The following is a 19,419-nucleotide window of genomic DNA, read 5'->3' on the forward strand; positions in this document are numbered from 1 at the left end:
TTGCCACATTAGGGACATCGGAGTGGTTTCAGCAATTCACAAGAAAAACATCCTTACACAATATTTTAGAAAATAAAGTATTGAAAAGAATTACACAAATAAAATAGCAATAATAAATAAAACATAATTATTAAAAAGAAAATACTAAATATAAATAATACAATAATGGAACCACTAAAATAATTAAGTAAAATAAACACAATGATAAATAAAACACTTGTTCAAATCGTCGTTTTTTTTCCCATTATTATTAAATAGTTCGACCGCAACGATCTTGTTCCGTCAATAATTTTCTTAATAATTACTGGCAGACAATTTAAAATGTCGTTTGTATTGAAGAATTTTGTGAATTGCCGCAATAAAATATTGCGTAACACAGACGATTCTACAGTAATTCTTCCCTGTTACCGGGATATGTAGTTCTCACCGTGTCGGAGGCAAAGCTAAAAAGCCTTGCTCTGAACTACAACTCCCACGATACCCGCGGGTCAGTAAACTGTTAGCCGACCACGCCTACTTAATCAATCTCCTTTAATCCCTTCTGTACACAGCTCTGTTTCCTGCGGGTTTATTTCTCTAACAAGCGTCTTGTAAATTCACACAAAGACATGGACAACAGCGGGAAAGAGAAAGAAGCCATTCAGCTGATGGCGGACGCTGACAAAAAAGTCAAGTCTTCCGGCTCTTTTCTGGGTGGGATGTTTGGAGGGTAAGAGCACTGCACCAAACAAGCAGCTAGCTAGCTAGCTAGCATGAACTGTCAAAGTTGGCTCGCCGCCTGCTTTCACTACATTATACCTTTAACACGTTTTGTCACGAGTAAATATGTATAAAAAATACAAGTTATTTTGGAACTAGAGACGTTAAAGAGGGTTGTTTAGTAAAAAAAGAGGCTGCTAATTAGTTAGCATGGTTAGCAGCTTTTATAAACAAACCAGCTATACGCTTTGATTTGAAGCTTCATGGAATAGATTAGCTTTTTACAAGAATCACTTACAGGTATTTCAACGTATTCTATCTATAATGATTCATAAAAAGCATGTCATAAGGTTATAGAAATTATACTGACAGTTTTCAGTCATTTTTTTTTAATTATTGGGCTTCTTTATCATGTGACTTTGGTGTAATATTTCTCCAGTTATAAAGAAGTAAGTAAGTAATAGTTATTTGTAAAGCGCCTTTTTAGACCAGGGTCACAAAGTGCTTTAACAATCAAAAAAGAAATGCATATTTAAAAATACCTACACATTTTAAAACATTAAAAGGCCAAGACAACATAGGAGAAACACAGAAGTCCCAGAAAATTAGGAAAAAGCCTCAACAAATACAAAGGTCTTAAGATGTTTCATGAAGGAGTCAGTAGATCCATCAAACACAGAGGGAGAACGTTTCAAAGCTTAGGAGCAACAGTCTAGAAGGATTTCTCTTCTCTGGTCCAGAAGCTTGTTCTGGAACCATCAGTAGATTCTGATCCGCAGACCTCAAAGCCAGACCTTGGTAGTAAGGCTGGATCAGATCACTGATGTAAGGAGGACTCTGACCATGAATAGATCTGAAAGTAAGAAAACATTTTAAAAATGAATCCTGAAAGAAACTGGAAGCCAGTGAAGAATTTTAAGGATTGGGGAAATGTGAGTTCTTCTACTAGAGCAGGTCAGAATTCTCGCTGCAGTTTTTTATTAACTGTATTAGACATGGACAGTGACTGACACTTAGAGCTTCGTGATCAGAAGTTGACGTTCTTCTCGGACGTCTCTATAATTAGCAAAAAATGCTTTGTCTTTTCTGTCCAGTGGTCCTCACAAAGTGGAAGAAGCCTGTGAGATGTACTGCAGAGCAGCGAACATGTTCAAGATGGCAAAGAACTGGAGTGGTGAGATTACTTTTTTTCTTCTTTATATTAAACATAATTATGTCATGTTATATCTAAATATTATATCAATAACATAAAACAATGTTGGTCTTGAGTATAATGCATAATGCATTTATGGAAGTTTATAATCATACATGGGAACTTGTAACATTATTTATAAAATATTTTTACCACATTATAAATCATTTTATCCTCTACAACAAAGCCGTATAGATGTATTAGAATTCTGGGATGTGATTGATTTTGAGTGGCAATAAATACTCGCAATAGGGACTAAGGAAATGACGCATTATCCCTAGAAATTAACAACAATACATTATCTTACTTACTTTTAGTTGAACAAGTAATGAATAACATTATTTGAAAACAAACAAAAATGATGTGTCATAATCATTATATATATATTTAAAATGTATAGTTTTACCTTATCAGGGCCACATAGATGGAGTCAAAGGGTGGCACTTTTCCCAGGTCTGCTTTGAATTCTATTCCCTCAAAGGCAAACAATTTAAGTACATCTCTATTGATATGTATAGTCAAAGTTGTCTTTCAGGGATTGAATCGTCTATTGTATTGTATTTTATTGTATTTATTGTCTTGTCCTTGTGACTCTTCAGCTGCTGGAGGTGCGTTTTGCAAAGCTGCCCGTCTACATATGCAGTTGCAGAACAAACATGACAGTGCCACCAGTTTTATTGACGCAGGAAACGCCTATAAAAAGTCTGATCCTAATGGTGAGTTTGAATTGATACTATTGATGAATACTGTGGGATTGTAACTGCTTCCTATTAGTGATTTCACTTTAGGGAATTGTCTTTAGTCCCTAACTAAAATAATTGTTAAGCTAGAAGATGATTTTGCATCCCATCATGTTTTTTTTAACCTATTTTGTCATGTTGATAATTGTATACCGACTGTCCAAAGATTTTTGGGTTGAAAATGAGGGTTTCATTGTGATGTATAATGATTTAAAGCTGGGATCAAAATGGTCATGTGTATTTAATTGCAATTGCAACACAGCAATGGACATTTAAAGATATGGTTTGGTAGTATTTAAAAAGAAAAAAAAGAAATTGATTGTTGAAGGAATGTTACAAACCGATTCAGATTTAAATGCACTCATTACTAACTGAACCAAGTAAGTAACTATCTTATACTAACTTTTGTTTTTCTTCCTTCAATGCTTCCAAAAGAGGCTATCAAGTGTTTAAATGCTGCAATCGAAATTTACACAGACATGGTAAGGTGTCCTTTACTTCAAAATGAACAATGTCAGTAGAGTATAAGTTGTTTTGTAATAAATTTAGTCTAGAATATTAGAATAATATTTATACCAGCTGAGATCAAAGAAAACGTCTATTTTTACCTTCCAAAAGGTCAAGCTTGGTCTCCCACTAGACTCCCTCAACTAGACAGGAAGCCATGATCATTATTTCTCTCTCCCTTCCACAGGGAAGATTCACCATCGCAGCAAAACATCACATCAGCATCGCAGAGATCTACGAGTCAGAACTAGTGGATATAGAGAAGGTTAGTTCATGCTTCATCTGAGCTCATTCTTCCCTTTAACATCATAATTAATTGCATGTATTTTTTCGTCCACAGGCCATCGCACATTATGAACAGGCAGCAGATTACTATAAAGGCGAGGAATCGAACAGGTAATCATTTTGAGCAAACATTTTGATGCTGTATCTCAAACATTTATTTGGAAACAATAAGTTAGCTTAAAATTTGGTTCATGCTTGTTTATAGCCATTTTTATATTGGTAGTTAGTCTTGTTGTTTTTTTTCCGAGGTAATTAACCCGTGTAGAAGTACTTGAAGTGCTGAAATTCCTTTTGAGCTGAAACTGTGACATGACCCTAAATTAAATCACCGTCAAATAATTTATTTTTAAAGTAAAATGAAAAATAATGAGGGTATATATATGCTGAAACATTTGTCTATTTAAAAACTAAATCTTAAAGGGACACCCAACATACAAACTACAACGAAAAAAGTCACAATTTGGGATTATACAAAGCTGAATTTCCAACAAATATATCCTCCCAGTTGTCTTGTAGTCTTTACTTTTTTTTAAGCATAAACTAGTGATGGGCTGATATTGTCATATTGTTTAGAGGTCAGCAGGTGGCGCCACAAGTTTAAAGATGATGTTATGTTTCATTAGAACAGTTGGGTAGAACTTTATTGATCCTAAATAGTGCAGAGACCGCCATCTAGTGGATTTTGAAAATAATGACTCAGCTTCAAGAAGCTTCATCAGATCATCACCAGCATGATGCTCTTGAATAACCAAAACACTTTTACATTTTTACACGTTCTATTTGTCTGCATCCTTCCAGCTCTGCTAACAAGTGTCTGCTGAAGGTGGGAGCCTACTGTGCTCAGCTGGAACAATACCAAAAATCCATCGAGATCTACGAGCAGGTGACGTATTCAAGCACGAACTGATCCTCTTATTAAAAAAAAGTTGAACCTGACGCCTCGTGACGTGCAGGTCGGTGCGAACACCATGGACAACCCCTTGCTGAAGTACAGCGCCAAAGAGTATTTCTTCAAAGCCTCCCTCTGTCATTTCATCGTCGACGAGCTCAACGCCAAGGTACGTCTTCATCTGGGTTTGAGTCCCGTGGGATTCTAACACGGCTGTCTCCGCAGATCGCTGTTGAGAAATACGAGGAGATGTTCCCGGCGTTCTCAGACTCCAGAGAGTGCAAGCTGCTGAAGGTGGAGACGGAAAACTCCTCACGGTTGACGTTAACCTACTTCTCTGACTAACCTACATTTGGGTGTTTTTGATAGAAACTTCTGGAGGCTCACGAGGAACAGAACAGCGAAGCCTTCACTGACGCAGTGAGTTGAAATTCTAAAATGTTCACTTGTAGCTCCATGTTTGTACTTCTGTTTGGGTCCCTGGAGGTTTTGGAAGAGTAGGAAGTTTGTCTGTTCTTTTTTCTCCCAGGGTGAGGGTTTTATGAAAGTGGAATAAATAAAAAAAAAGTTGTTGCACTTCTTCAAGAAGTAGAAGGAAAAGTTTGATATGAAATTTTATATCTGGTAGAAAAATAATATTAGATTCTTCCTGTCATCAAATTTCTATCCAACAACTTTTTATTCAGCCCACTTCTTCCCAAAAGTGGAGCATCAAGATAGTTATTATATCTTAAAGTTAAATGTGTTGCCATGGTAACATGTGTTGACCTTCTTAAAAAAGAAGGTCCTGGGTTTGAGGTCCTGGCCTTGCAGTGACTGTTTGTCCTGTTTGAAAGTTGAGTGCAAAAATAATAAGTGGGGCCCCGGGGCCACATGTTACCCTTTAACTGTAATTACGCGGCCAGCATCCATTCAGAGTAAAAGCTTAACGACTCTGATTTGTACTTGATTAAACATTTCTTACTTTTTCAAGCCTTTATAATACTTTAACATCTATTTTTAAGGACTTCAAACTTTTTTTTTTCATCTGAATATATTTTGAAACTGTCTTTTCTACCCAGGGCTATAAACGGTCATATTGAAAATCTATAATTAAGTCATTTTAAATGCTTCTTGTCACTTGTGATAAATTAAAAAGTTATTTTCATTATGTAATTTTTTTTCAACAAGAACTGGGAAAGAGGAAAAAAGGATTAATTTAGATTTTTTCTTTTCCTTTATTAGTCCCACAAGGGGACATTTTTTTTTAGGGTAAAAAGTATGAAATTGAATAACCTAACATCATAGAAAACAATCTACATTATTTTACTGTGTCATGGCATATTTATACTGATGTTCCTTTTTTTTTAGTCTGTTCCTTTTGTTGTTTTGGATGAACACGCACAAATTCCCAGTTTGTAATGTGGATATGTTGAATATCTCACCTCTAAATTGTTGGTAGGCCGGTTTTGTTTTTGTTTTTATTCAAATAATATTTTCATTTCTTTTTCAAGTCTAAATAACACTTTAGTATTTCTTTGTATCCCTCTATCTATCTAAACAGTTATAAACATATATCTTATGACACTAAACTCTTTCCTAAAAATACATTCTTAATATAACTGGCACATATTTTGTCCGAAAGTTCTTTTTACCAAGAACTGGAAAAGATAAAAATGGGGATACGTTTAAATAAGAAGTATAAGATTAAATTAAATGTACAATTATATAAAAACAACCTAGATTATTTTCCAGTGTCATGGCATAATAATACTTGTATTTTATTTGCAGTATTTGTCTATTTTTGTTACTTTTGTTGTTCAAATCAGTCACGTTAATGTGGCTCCTGTGCTCTAAGTTGTTGGAAGGTATGTCTCTGTATTGGACTTAAAGACCCCTTTCAGCATGTCCCTCCATCCCATAATGACCCCACACTAGGAATACAGGGGGAAGATAACGAACACGTGTGTCACCTGCAGGTCAAAGAGTTTGACTCGATCTCACGTCTGGACCAGTGGCACACGACCCTCTTGCTGCGCATCAAAAAGAGCATCCAGGGCGACGAGGGCGACTTAAAATAAACGTCACACGAAGCTGCGAGGGACGAACGCAGCATGGAGGGTCAAGTCCGTCGTGCATGCTTTCTTACAACTCTTCACACTAGCATCTGCAAAAAAGGAGGGTCCGCTGATGACACTGAATTATCCCACCGCTCCACTCTCTCTCGCTTCTCCCAACAAACACTTCTGAGTCCGGTCAGAACGTGGATCCTCTCGCCCTCACCTCGCTCTAGAGGAGTGCTGCAGACCCAGGTGCTGGAATCTTTACCCCGAAGGGTTCCGCCCTGGTGTTGTACTAACCTGCTGTTAGTGTCGTGCATGTTTTCTACAAGTCGTGTTTCAGAAGCAGCTCGTTTCCTAATATAGTCAAAACGAGGTTTTGAATGTTTTCTTTTTCACCAGTGGTTCCATCGACGGACCCGTAGACTTCCATCTCACTCTTCTCCACGAAGAGATGATTTATGCACCGAGTGTTTCGACTGTTAAACATTTAAATTCATTCGCTTTATTTATCGTTTTATTTATCAATGTTGGACACTGGCGTTAGCATTAGCCGCCGCTTTACTCGTGCTGTGTTTCCGTGATCGTTCGTCGAAGGCGTGACATTATGTTTTTTTTGGCCACTCGCTTAAGCATGTCATTGTGTGTTTAGTCGTCGACTTTCTAGTGTGATCAAGACCAAAGTTCCCACCGAGAGGTCAGTCGCTCGCTGACCCCCCGCTTCTTCCACGTGGAACAACCATGGACCTCTGATGTACTCTGTATGTGTGCGAAGGGAAAATAAAGGTGTCAGCCTCGGTGTCGTGATCGTACCTTTTAGATTCAACTGTACTTGTCGTCACTGTGTTCATAATTCCAACAAGAGCATCCTTTTTAAAAAAAGAAAAAGAAAAGCCTAACCCTTGGAAATATTTCGGTGCCATAAGAATAAGTAGTTGAATTTTAAATATGGAAAATTAATTATTTTTATTGAAATGTTTTGAAGCAATTATTTCCCATAATTTATGTATTAAAAGGTTAAATTCGTTTTTATTGACTAAATTCATTGAATTATTTCTTTACTGGAAGGTTGTTTTTCCCTTTTTCAATAATTAAAAAATGAATATTTTCAACCATTGATATTCTAATTCCAATAATTCAAAATATGTTTTGTGAATTCGACATTTATTTGTTGGCCTTTTTTTAATTCAATAGTAAAATGTTGTCAACTTTAAAATAAATGTTTTGATTTAAATTATTCCCAAAAAATATTGAATGAATTAAAATCATTTAAATTAAAATCAATTTAAAGTTTCAACATTAAAATTCTTAAATTCAATATTTTTGATGATATTGATCGACACAAATCTGCTAACGATCGTAAACTTCATCGTTCTGAGTCTCATTTTCATTTGCAGAAGTGTTATTTTATTGATTAATGGTCGAGGCCGAGCATCACAAAAAAAAAAAAAGGCAACACACTAAACTCAAAGACTTATTCACCAGTAACACGGACATACAATCATAAGTGTCATGAAACTACAAGTTTCCACAGTAACAAACTTGTTTTATTTGGACTTCTTCGCTGCTTTCACAGAAGCTTCCACCGGCGGACTTTCTGTCCTCTGCTCGCCCTCTAAATACTGTCCCTCGACATGGACTCGACCTCCTGAGGGGTCGGCTAAAATGGTCTGTGACGCCGCCGCCTCCAGGACGGACGACGTGGACATGCTCTCCGACAGAGAGGGGGCGCCGGCGCTTAGTGTCACCGTCTGAGCCATGGACGTGGGAAGAGAGAACGGGATGGCGGAGCCGTCCAGAGAAATGACCCCGTCTGTCGTGGGAACCTCCGTCTGGATGACGGTGATCCCCGTCAGGCCGCCGTGACTGACCACGGCGATGGCCCCGTGGTTAGTCCAGTCCGAGGGAAGAGCCGCCAACTCCGGTGGAACCGAGACAGATCCAGCCTTCTCCGCAACCGCGGCGGAGCTTTTCAAGTCCTCGCTCTTTTCCGTTTCCTCGCTCCATTCAGGACCGTCCGCGACAGGTTTCTTGTCCACGATGTTGCCCTCCAGGACCACCATGTAGGTCTTCCAGGGCGCCTCGGAGTCATGGACCTAAATCAAGAACAACATTTTAAAATCGCCTCACTTTCCTTTACGTCTGAAAATACGTACCGCCGTGTGTCTGCGAAGCGTGGATTTGTCGGTGAAGGTCCGCAGGCAGAGGCCGCACATGTAGGGCTTCTCTCCGGTGTGGATGCGGTGATGCCTCTGCAGGGCGTTGAGCTGCGTGAACTGTTTGTTGCAGTCTTTGCAACTGTACGGTCTCTCTCCTGTTGAACGGCGGATCAACAATTTACAACGTTTCAATTCAAAAACATCATCATAATGATGATACCTGTGTGTATCTTTAAATGCTGATGCAGCGAGTTCCTCTGGGCGAACCCACGACCGCACTGCTCGCACTTGTACGGCTTGAACCCCGTGTGGATGTTGGAGTGGTGACGCAGGTATTCTTTCGAGGCGAAGCTTTTCCCGCAGGCCTCGCACATGAAAGGCTTCTCTCCTGATGGACAAAATTGTGTTTACATCCTTTTTTTTCTATAATTTTCTATATTTACCCGATAAATATACACATTTCCTTGTAGTTTAAAGTAATAAGTATGTCGGATATGCATGTTTATCTACACTTTGTTTTGTTCTTTGTTCTTCTGTCAGCTTCTGTCAGAATTTCCCGAAGGAATTTCTCAGGGGGATCAATGAAGTTTTATTCATTTGCAGCAGAAATACCTTCATTATGTAGTTAAAGGTATGTTTTAGCGACCCACGGATGTGTGTGTAAAACTAAGAACAAAACCGTTGTGTTGCGTTCAAAGACACAAGAAATAACGAACAATTCTGTATTTCAACTGAAATGTTTTTTACCATGAGAGCTAGCTATGCTAAATGTAGCCAATTATTTTCTTCTTCTTGTTGTTATTTATGATTTCCCTCCAAACTTGTCCAATTCCCGGGAGGAGAAGAAACTATATTTAATCAAAATTAAGATATTTTCAAAGTAAGGCACTGAAACCATTCTGCAACTCCTTATCAAAATTCAGTGTGTCTCTTGAGAAAATATTCATGTTTGTTTTTATTAAAATTAAAATACCATATTGTCGTTTTAATAATGGTTTTGATAGGTTGATGTATCATGATGCAGTTTCTTCATTTTGCTACTTTAAAATCTATTACTTTGACTTACTAATTCAATGAAAACTGCCATCATTTTCAATATAAGAGTGCCATCTAGTGGCCTCTCAATATTACCACTGTATCATGATAGTGTCTTCATTACACTGATTTTTTAGCCTCATCAACCCATTATGGTGGCCTAGAAGTGGACATTTAACCCCTGTGTTGTATCAGGGTCAAGGTGAACGACGCCAAACACGGGTTAAAACCCCTATAAACAGATTTTTTTGATACAATTTCCAGAAAAAAAACGACAAACTCTGAAACAAAATTATAATGCCTTAAAACAAATTCACTTTTTTTTCCTCCACCTAGAATTTTACATTTGTTTCAAGAGTTTTTAAAAAAGGAACCAGGAAATTGTAAATTTGTTTCATGACTTTGTCATTTTGTATCGGCGTTTGTACATTCGTTTCAGTAGTTTGCAAAAATAGTTTATAGTTTATAAAATAGTCATTTTTGACTCCGAATTTTTACATTTATGTCAGTGTTTGTGATTTAGTTTCATGACTTTGTCATTTTGAATCATGAATCTCACCCTCTCTCTCCTAATCTGTAGTAACTGTTAAAATAAATATATCAGTGAACACAACACAGAAGTTTTGCTTGCATCTCACCTGTGTGCGACCTCTTGTGATAGGTCAACATGTGCTTCTGGGAGAACCGGGCGTCGCACTCGTCACACGAGTACGGCTTCTCGCCCGTGTGGGTCCTGATTAGAACAGCGATGATTCATTAGTATTTATTTCAACCTATATATGGACAACCACGAGTCGTTTTAAGTACCTTTGGTGCATCTTCAGGGCGGAATTCTGGGTAAATCTGGCCGAACACTCGAGACATTCATAAGGTTTGGTCCCGGTGTGAGTCCTCTCGTGCAACACCAGAGCCGTCTTGGAGCTGAGCGTCTTCCCGCACTCGCTGCAGATGTGATGCGTCGTGCTGCGTAAATGCACCTGCGACATAAACAAGTTTATCAAGATTTTCTTCACATCTTTTGTTTTGAGGACTCTCACCTGGCGAGCGTGTCGAACCACGTCCTTCTTCCGCTTGAAGGCCTTGGAGCAGTACTCGCAGGAGAACTGCCGCTCGCTGCTGTGCACGTGCTTCTCGTGGATCTTCAGGTTGCTGCCGTTGGCGAAGGTCTGCAGGCAGGTCTCGCAGCGGTGGATGACCTTCGCCTTCACGCCGTGGTACATGCTGGTGGAGGAGGAGGAGAAGATCGGTCGGGAATCCACTCGGAATCATCTTCAAGGGAATACTCTACCTGATGTGTTTGAGGTAGCTCTTCTCGTAGTGGAAGGTCCGCTGGCACTTCTTGCACTGGAACACGGCCTTGGATTTCTTCCGGATCCTCCGCGACGACGTCGTCCCCATCTGCTCGTCCTCGAACTCCTCGTAGTCGAAATCCTCGTCCTCGTCCTCCTCCAGGGGAAACAAGTAGTTTTCCTCCTTGAATTCCTCCGAGTCTTCCGACGGATCCGTCGTCTCTGGAAGTTTCTCCATCTCATCTTCATCATCTTCATCTTCGTTCTGCTCAGTGTCAACAGGGAACTTCGACGCCGACACGTCCACGGTAGCAGGCGGCGAGATGACCTTTTTTTTAGCCGACCTCCTCTTGCAGACTCTTTTACGATCCCTGGCGACAGCGGACGCTTCCAACTTTTTGGAAAAAGTTTGCGAGGGCTTCGGAGAATGTGGACGTTTCAAAGGGGATTTCTTCTCCGTCTCTGGATTCGAAACGTGAGGTTCCTCTAAAGAGTCCGGGAGCCTCTCCAGCAAGATCCCGGCGCCCATGGCCTCGCTGCAGACCGAAGACAGCTCGACGCACTCCAAAAACTGCGCCGCCGCCTTCACGTCGCCGATTTTATCCCGGGCGACCTCCACTTTCCCTGTGTAAACAAAGTCCAGGAACTTGGAGAAGTCGTTGGAATGGATGTTGGAGAGAGTGATCTGGCTCAGGGTCGGCTTCTGGGCCAGGAGGAGGTTCTTGAAGTAGTCGCTGGACGCCGCCAGCATCACCTGGTGGGCCTTGAACTCCTTCACCTCGCCCTGGAAGTCCACCTGCACGGTGACGTCACTGAGTTGCCCCTGCAGCCTCAGCTGCTGCAGGGACGACAGGAGGCGTTCAGGGTACCACTTGGAGGTCAGCTGCACCTCTTTGACACCCATTTCTCCTGCTGGGAAACACAACAAAAATACATGTTTATATATTAGGGCTCTAATCTACATTCCAAGGACTAAAAATAAACAATAAAAAGTTGACAGAAATATAAATAATTCATCTTTAATCGATCATGTTTGTGATCAACATTTGTCTTTGAAGCTAACAGTGCTAACGGCTAAAGGAGGCTAAAGCTAACAAGGTTAGCGTCGCGACCACAGCGATCGTAAAGCGATCTTTAAAAAAAAAAAAACGTGAGCAGGCAAAACAACAAGAGTCTTACCGTAAGCTCGGTAAAATGGCAGCCTCAACAATTCTTCCTCACCCACGACTGTATTTCCTGTAAAAGAACGGCCCTCGTCTTTTTACTACATCCGGTGTCGAGCCGGACCGACCTGGGATCTGCCTTGAGGGGGAAACACGTAACAGAGGAAGCCTAAGCGCTAACTTCATTTGCTGTTCTCGGATCAGTTCTGATATTAGACTTATACGATTGGTATATTAAGGATATAATCGTGGAAAACTAGTCTTCGCGTGTTCTTATTTAAAGGGGCGATCTAAAATTATAAAATAAAACAACATTTGTCACATATAAAGGCATTTTTTCACGGTGAAATCCAACTGAAACGGCTCTATGTAATACAACCCCAAACCGCACGATGGTGCTATTGCTCTAGACTACTCAAGAGATGGTGGCCTCACTAGCAACTTTTTATTAAATCAAGTGCCTTCAGGATGTGATACTTTATTTCGTTTTTAATATTCTACACCTTGTCAAAAAACATATTAAATATTGTGTACTGTTATTTTTTTCTGATGCCTTTGTTTTGTTTGCAGGAGGAAAGTGAGAAAAGTCAACAACTATAACTGACACACCAGAGGAAGATCCATATGGTTCCTGATGTTTCAGAAAAGTAAGGAACTTAACTTTGGGTACCTTTGACTTTAGATTGTATATGCATTTAGAGTCGCGCCTATGGCTTCGCTTAAGGGTAAACAAGTTTGATTCCTCTGCTTATTTGCTTTTGATTGATCAAACATCATATACAATACATCTGTAATCCAATCATCAAACAAAATCAGGAAAACGATTGTAGTCGTTCCAAAAAAATATATAAGCTACTTGTGGATTCAACAGGGCACTATTCTGCAGTTGCCAGGAAATCCATGTACCTTACATTAGTGGTAATGGATTCCAAGAGCGAGGAATCTGCTCTGGTGACTCATACATACTAAACACTGGGCCAGAATTATGCAGACAATCCTAGTTTTTTCTTTCTTTCCATCTGCTTTTGTAATTGTCAGTAGAGCAACTATATATTATAGTGTGTTGCAACAAACGACAAAATAGCACTTTCGAGTTCATCGATCGTAAAAAGTTATGACGTCAGCGAGCTCTATCAAAAAGGTCAAACCGCTGTCTCGAAACACACGTCATCTTAATCCACATCCAGCGGTGATATGTGCTGACTTTCCAAAAATACCCCGGGGGGGAATTCTTTGTTATTCAAAGGTGCGCGGCTGAGCTAAAGAGACAGATAGTGAATGTCGTGTCAAAAGTGCAACCACCCAAGGTCGAGGCATTCATCCATTTTTTTTTTCTTCTTTTTAATGTTCCTGCGGAAACAAGACGAAGCTCTAAGTACAGACAGGAAAGCAAAACATGAAGCAAAAACAAGGGGAAAATAAAAACTGAAAGCCAAGATTTTAAACTTGCGACTATAGTTAGATAATGACAAAAAGCCCAGATTGTATGTTTGGTGGTTGATGATGGCAGGACCCAAATAAACCTTTTATTTAGACTTGAGAGACGGTTGTATCCATCGAAGAGTGTCCTCAAGTGTCCCTTTTTTTTCTTTTTTTTTAAACACCGCTGACTCATAATCCCTGCAGATGAACTCACACAGAAACCAGAACATTAGAAGGAAGTGGGCATTGTGCCGTTCCAGCAACAACCACAGTGTTCCTTATGTGCATGGCCATGTAACCAAGTGAAGGAAGCCAGACCAATCCAAGACGGTCCAACTCCATATTTCTGGGGTAATTGTTCCATCCCCTCCAGTCGGTAACCTCGGTCAAAACACCACAAGCTCCTTAAATTTCTATTTTGAATAGACATCAATGCTTTTTCTTAGCTAGTGAAGCACATACACAAGTTGGCCAGGACGCAAAATCGGACATGCAACCCTGTCGAGCTCATGTCTGTTTTCGTCAAAATATCCTTCCTTGGCAGTACATCCCTCCTTTTTTTTTGGAGACAGGCCACACCACACATTGTCTGTCTGGGGCTAAAACTTCGGCTTAAAAATCCGAAGACAAGGGAAACAAATCATTTACAAATACTTTCTGGTTGAATATGTAGAAATGTGTTTCCACTTTGCTAACCTCTTTTTGCCGTCCAAACGGTCTATCACATTAGGGCTTTTTTTTTTCAGTCTGGGGTCTGTGTGGCTTCTGGCAGGTTTTTCGCCTCCAGGTCTGAAGGGGGAAGAATGTTGAAAATGGAATGGGCAGCCACAGAAATGTTTTCAAAGGATTAATATCCTGATCACAACTCTCTCTCTTTTTTTTTTCAGCAGTGTTATCTGCTTTTTCATTGCAAAGTTAGTCACGTTGATGTTTGCCGTCGATGACCCCCGTCCTTCTGCCGAAATGCTCGCAAACAGCTTTGTGAAATCGAGTGAAGAAATAACCTGCGAGTGTTATCTGTCCTTTCCCCCCCCCCCCACCCATCAAATAAGCTCCGTTTCACTAAACAGAGATGTTTTTCTTCTCGTGCCCGCCTCAGTCGGAGAACACTTTTCTCTCATTGATGAAAAGATATACGGCATTCACAGATGAAATTACTTTCCAAATGGCCTGTGACTCACCATCTCTATTCCCAGTGCTCTCTTACTCTCACCCCCCCCCCCACACCTCCCCCACTCCCCTCGCCTCTCACCCAACCGACAACCACCACCTTCACTTGTCCTTGTGAATGTTCTATCTATTGTAACTGTATCCAGCACTTAGCACTTCAGACGCAGACGAACCAGCGCAAGGACGAACACCCACTCTTGAGATGTTCATAAATAGACTGTTTGGCCGGGCTTACCAATCACCTTACCCACCGAGTCTGTGTGTGGGTGCTCGCGAACGCTGGAGCTCGCGACGAAAATAGCTCTTTTTTCGGCGCTGCTGCGTGAGGATGAATTCAGCCCTTTTTTCTTTTTTTTTTTTCTTCGCGTGAACAAAACATCATAAAATAGACCTTTTGAAAAAATGAGCCGCGATGAGTCAGTTTGTTCCCGACGTCTCGCGTTCACTGTCTATCTTGATTGGATAATTGCGTGGCAACATTAGGGAAACAAGCTTATCCATTCATCGAATACATTTTTTCTATTTGTTTTCTCCTGAAATAAGATATTTGATCCTTAATTATGTGTACAATCTGTCGTGCCGTCTTTTAATAATTCCCTTAGAATGGTTGAGTTCAAAAGCTTAGGGTCTTGGTGCGAAATCTTTTTTTTTTTCTTTCACAGTCAATATTTTGGACGATCGTCGGTTTTAATTGGGTATCGCACTATTATACAGCTAATCCGAGAGCGACAATGGGGTCTAACCGAGTGTGACATGACCACGGGCGTATTCGTGGAATGCCAGATTTCCCATAAGCCTGCGATCTCCTCTTCCTTTTTCTCTCCTCCCTTCCTTCCTGCCACCCTTCGCGTCCTCTCCGTCGCTTCCGTAGATTGCATCACCACATCGGCTAATCCCATACGGCACATGGAACACACACATACGACGAAAAAAAAACAAAAAACCTTGCGTGTATCCCAGACACACACCAGAAGGTAGTCTCATCAGCCCTCAGTATTGGTTTCACGGCCTCATTTGGATTTTATGGTTGGTTTGGCCGAGGGATTCTAGAGACTTTTCAGCTACCCTCCAAAGACTTTCCCTTTTTTTTACTCTTTGTTCTCTTTCCTTCTTCTCCCTCCTTTCACTTTACTATCCACCCCCACCCCCTTCATGCTTCACCCGCTCACTCGCAAGGTCAGAAATATCCTGTGGTTTAGGTTTTTATCCCCCAGGATATGCTGTACTTGGGCTCTCCCTTCCTTTCTGTCTCATTCATGCTAGGCTGAAACAAACACGCACTTACGCTTCATTGTAAGCTTCCCCCGCTTTAGTGTAAGCATTCCCTTACAGGGACATTTTGCTAGGATCAGCAAAAGGTGGGTCTCTTTGCCTTTGCTACAACATAAACACGCTCCCACATCCATCGGGAGTTCAACAGGCCATCGCTCCTTAATGGAGAATTGTACTTTAAAAACAAAAAACTTTCTCTTTGTGGAGTTAGCACAAGGACAGCAGCCAGGTTAAACTTTCCACTGGCCTTACCTATTTTCCACATTGTGTAACATGGCAGACGTCCAGCACTTGTGTAATAACAAGGGCTTGCAAGTATGTCGAAACAAGGAGTCATTCTTCCATAAACACAAGTTAATGGACAAAAACAAGGTCTTGCCCAATTAAAGCGACGGTTCAAAGTCTCCCTCGGTGCTGGTCCTCAACCATGCCGAGTGCAGACTTTTACCGACTTACTTTTTGGCCATGAAATTTAATAAGGAAAAAAGAAGGAGATCTATAAATTGAATTTTCTTTTTCCACAGAACTTGCCCAAGAAAGTTGTGTTTTCAAATGGGATCAATAATGCGGTACATAGCATCCTGTTTTACTCTGAGAGATAACAAAGCTGTAGCAACAGGTATTGCTATATCCATTTCCGAAAATTGGACTTTGAGATCACATGAGTCACGTATTTTAACTCAGTTCAACCTAAAACTTGGATCATTTGAACAAAGGAGTCATACTCTAAATCAGTGGTCTTCAACCCCCTGGTCTGGGGACTGGTGTCAGTTCATAGGCATTTGTTACATGTCCAAACAGAAAGGAAAAAAAAAGACATCTTATATCACTTACTACTGTCTTAAAAGTGTTTTGTTTTCAAAAAAAAGACCATACTTTCTTTTAAGTGACAATAGCCTGTGACCTGATTTGATCTGTTTTTACCTGAAGTATAGTCTGTGAACATGATACAATCATTTAACCCGTTCCTGTAAATAATAATACAAAGATCCTGGATTCATTTTTTGTTTGTTTATGTTTGATTCAATCATTTTACCTATTTTAAACTTAACTATTTTAGCTTCAACTTTTGTGCATCATGGGATCCATAGTGGCCCCTATATTGGAGGCCAGAAAACAAATATGTTTAGGGTATCCCTTGTGTTGCCTCTGGGTCAAGGTGAACACACAACAAGGACAACAAAAAGGGATACCTCGAACACATTTTTTATTTCGGCCTCGACAACACCTGGGTTACAGTTAATTTCAAGATTTATTTACAAAGAATCAATGACATAAATTATACATTTCAATATGACTGTGGAAAGCTGTTTAGATGGATAAATGAATACAAAAAAACAACTTGACCCATACATGACACAAGGGATACCACAAACACATATGTTTTCGGGCCTTTGGGTCACCTTGACCCAGAGACCACAAAATTGTCATTGACTGCCTGCCAGAAAAATAAAGTTAATACTTTAAATATGTAATTTTCCTTGAAAAGTAATAAAAAATCAAAACAATGACAAACAAATGGTAATGGAAATAAAAAGATGTGCACAAAATACATCAATGCCAGGGCTTGTAAAGTGATCGTAAACCTGAAGCTTTCAGAACTATTTATTTTATTTTTTCATTTTCTGACCTCTTGGATGCTGCATAAATATTGACACTAAAGTGCTACATGTGGTTTCTACATATCCCACATATCTGGTAACTTCCCCCCGAATAAAAAACCTATTGTTTTATGGTAAATCAAACACATCGCAAGCAAATTACTTTGGTTCCATGAGAGGGGAACCGAGCAAGCCAGCCAAAAAAAATAAAAAAAGGATTTAAAGCTAGACACGTCCAGCTAAAGAGCGTATAAAAACCTCATGCGATTATTAACGATGGAGGAATTTAGCCGTATATTTTATTCCCTCTTTGTCCTCAACTGCCTGTAAAGTTTTTGTCAAGTAACTTTTACTTCACATATTTTATTGCTATATTAGGGTTTAATGCGGGATCTTAAGGCCGAAACAAAGACTTGGATTTCAAAAGCACAATATGGATATTGTGATGCAGAGACCAATAATAATTAAAGTAAATAACTTTTGACCACCTTTTGGTTTGACACATTAACAGGCAAGATATATTCTCCTTGTTAAATAAACGGCAAAATATTTTCAAGGGGAAAACCTGGACTCTGCCCAATGGTGGTAGCTTATTGACTCAGTGGATCAAGACGGATTGTTTTTCATACGCTCAAATATACAAGTTCGACTCGACTTTCCCCCCCAACATATCCATTTGCTTTGGGAAGTCAGTCCGAGACGTCAAGGAGACCTCAATGGAGTGAGATCCAATCGTTCAGCCAACCCGGTTCCACCCATGTGATGTTGCCTGAAAATACATACAAAAAAAGTGGCCAGACTTTTCTCAACACGGTTTTTCCAACTCTCAAGAAACTCGCCCCAGAAAAGGGAAAAAAAATCATCTTAAGAGGACGACATGAAGTGTCAGAATAATAACACAATCCGTTGTGAGTCATGATGGATTTCCAAATAATCTAAACAAACGCAGATTTCTTTCTCTTTTTTCAAGGCTAGAAAGCGGCTTTGTGTGAACATCTCTTTAAAAATGTCCAAAAATGGAGAGGAATTCTGGGAGAATCTGACAGGCTGCCAGGGCAACGAGACCAATGACTGACACATTAACGATAGACAAAGACGTGTGTGTGTGTGCGTGTGCGTGTGCGTGTGCGTGTGCGTGTGCGTGTGCGTGTGCGTGTGCGTGTGCGTGTGCGTGTGCGTGTGCGTGTGCGTGTGCGTGTGCGCGAGATAGACAGATTGTGATGACGGGATTTTAATACCTGACAAATTTAGCCAAACCAAAGCAGACTCTGTCAGATGACTACGAGTATTTAAAGATTAAGTTACTAATTTTCCTATTTAGACGACACAAGTATGTAGAAGCTTAGACGACAATATTACTTTTATTTTTCTCTTTTGTTTTTCTATTTTGTGCGATGGTGGTTTTAGGTGCCAAAAGACTAGAAGTGTGGAGGAGGTTGTCAGAGAAAAGAGGAATGATTCATTGTGTTTCTCTATAATTGAGTGATGCAGACATTAATTGAAGGCTTGAGAGTGAGATCACCTCCTCCTGCACAAGCAAATACATATTTATATTTAGAGGATATGAGCAGTTCTGACGCAAATGTTCCCTTGGTAGTCGGTTTTGTCTCCGGTTTTGTGTCGAGATTACTTTGTTGGAAAGTTTGATCTTGTTTTTATATAATTTTCTTGTCTATTTCTCATAAAATTATAGTATTTTTTTCATCAATACATGTATTTTGTAAATGGAAATGGAAGTCAATGATTGCAAAACGGTGGTTTTTCCTTTAACTCTTGAGACACTTTTGTCCGGATTTTTATATCAGATGGATTTACTAGACACAAAACTAAACTCTACCTTTTTACAGAACATTTATTTTGAGAAAAAAAACGTTGGCTTATTACTGCTATTATTGCACTTGCAATTGTGATTGATGGTTTTCTTTAGGAACTTTTTTTATGGAATTCTCTAACTATT

At 39.8% G+C, this 19,419-nt stretch overlaps 2 protein-coding genes across 3 annotated transcripts; one reads left to right on the forward strand and one right to left on the reverse strand.

The window, feature by feature from the left end:
* Positions 1-535: 535 nt before the first annotated feature.
* On the forward strand, positions 536-7,150 carry napbb (N-ethylmaleimide-sensitive factor attachment protein, beta b). Of its 2 annotated transcripts, none has more exons than XM_087813083.1 (11): positions 536-709; positions 1,794-1,873; positions 2,491-2,607; positions 3,067-3,113; positions 3,326-3,403; positions 3,479-3,534; positions 4,222-4,306; positions 4,377-4,481; positions 4,538-4,629; positions 4,682-4,732; positions 6,271-7,150. In XM_087813083.1, the coding sequence occupies exons 1-11, from the start codon at positions 609-611 to the stop codon at positions 6,365-6,367; spliced, it is 909 nt and encodes a 302-aa protein (XP_087669209.1). In that variant the 5' UTR covers positions 536-608; the 3' UTR covers positions 6,368-7,150. The 2 variants fall into 2 exon arrangements, with proteins under 2 accessions (XP_087669209.1, XP_087669208.1); XM_087813082.1 differs by having other exon boundaries at positions 4,538-4,606.
* Positions 7,151-7,750: 600 nt separating this feature from the next.
* On the reverse strand, positions 7,751-12,091 carry gzf1 (GDNF-inducible zinc finger protein 1). The gene is made up of 8 exons (XM_087813069.1): positions 12,014-12,091; positions 10,834-11,746; positions 10,583-10,766; positions 10,353-10,522; positions 10,184-10,278; positions 8,731-8,898; positions 8,508-8,665; positions 7,751-8,447 (listed from the first exon to the last, which is right to left on the reverse strand). The coding sequence occupies exons 2-8, from the start codon at positions 11,736-11,738 to the stop codon at positions 7,899-7,901; spliced, it is 2,229 nt and encodes a 742-aa protein (XP_087669195.1). The 5' UTR covers positions 11,739-11,746; positions 12,014-12,091; the 3' UTR covers positions 7,751-7,898.
* Between the last annotated feature and the right edge of the window lie 7,328 nt (positions 12,092-19,419).

Source organism: Callionymus lyra, chromosome 17 (assembly GCF_982586985.1).
Source record: "Callionymus lyra chromosome 17, fCalLyr1.hap1.1, whole genome shotgun sequence".
In the NCBI taxonomy this organism is placed as follows: domain Eukaryota; kingdom Metazoa; phylum Chordata; class Actinopteri; order Syngnathiformes; family Callionymidae; genus Callionymus; species Callionymus lyra.

Excerpts from the sequence above, each read along its gene's own strand:
- gzf1 (XM_087813069.1), bottom strand. The coding sequence starts at position 11,738 with ATGGGTGTCAAAGAGGTGCAGCTGACCTCCAAGTGGTACCCTGAACGC. Across the intron at positions 10,523-10,582 it reads TGGTTCGACACGCTCGCCAG|GTGCATTTACGCAGCACGAC; the intron begins GTGAGAGTCCTC and ends TTTATGTCGCAG. Across the intron at positions 8,899-10,183 it reads TCACAAGAGGTCGCACACAG|GAGAGAAGCCTTTCATGTGC; the intron begins GTGAGATGCAAG and ends TTTGTCCATCAG.
- napbb (XM_087813083.1), top strand. The coding sequence starts at position 609 with ATGGACAACAGCGGGAAAGAGAAAGAAGCCATTCAGCTGATGGCGGAC. Across the intron at positions 1,874-2,490 it reads GATGGCAAAGAACTGGAGTG|CTGCTGGAGGTGCGTTTTGC; the intron begins GTGAGATTACTT and ends GTGACTCTTCAG. Across the intron at positions 3,535-4,221 it reads AAAGGCGAGGAATCGAACAG|CTCTGCTAACAAGTGTCTGC; the intron begins GTAATCATTTTG and ends GCATCCTTCCAG.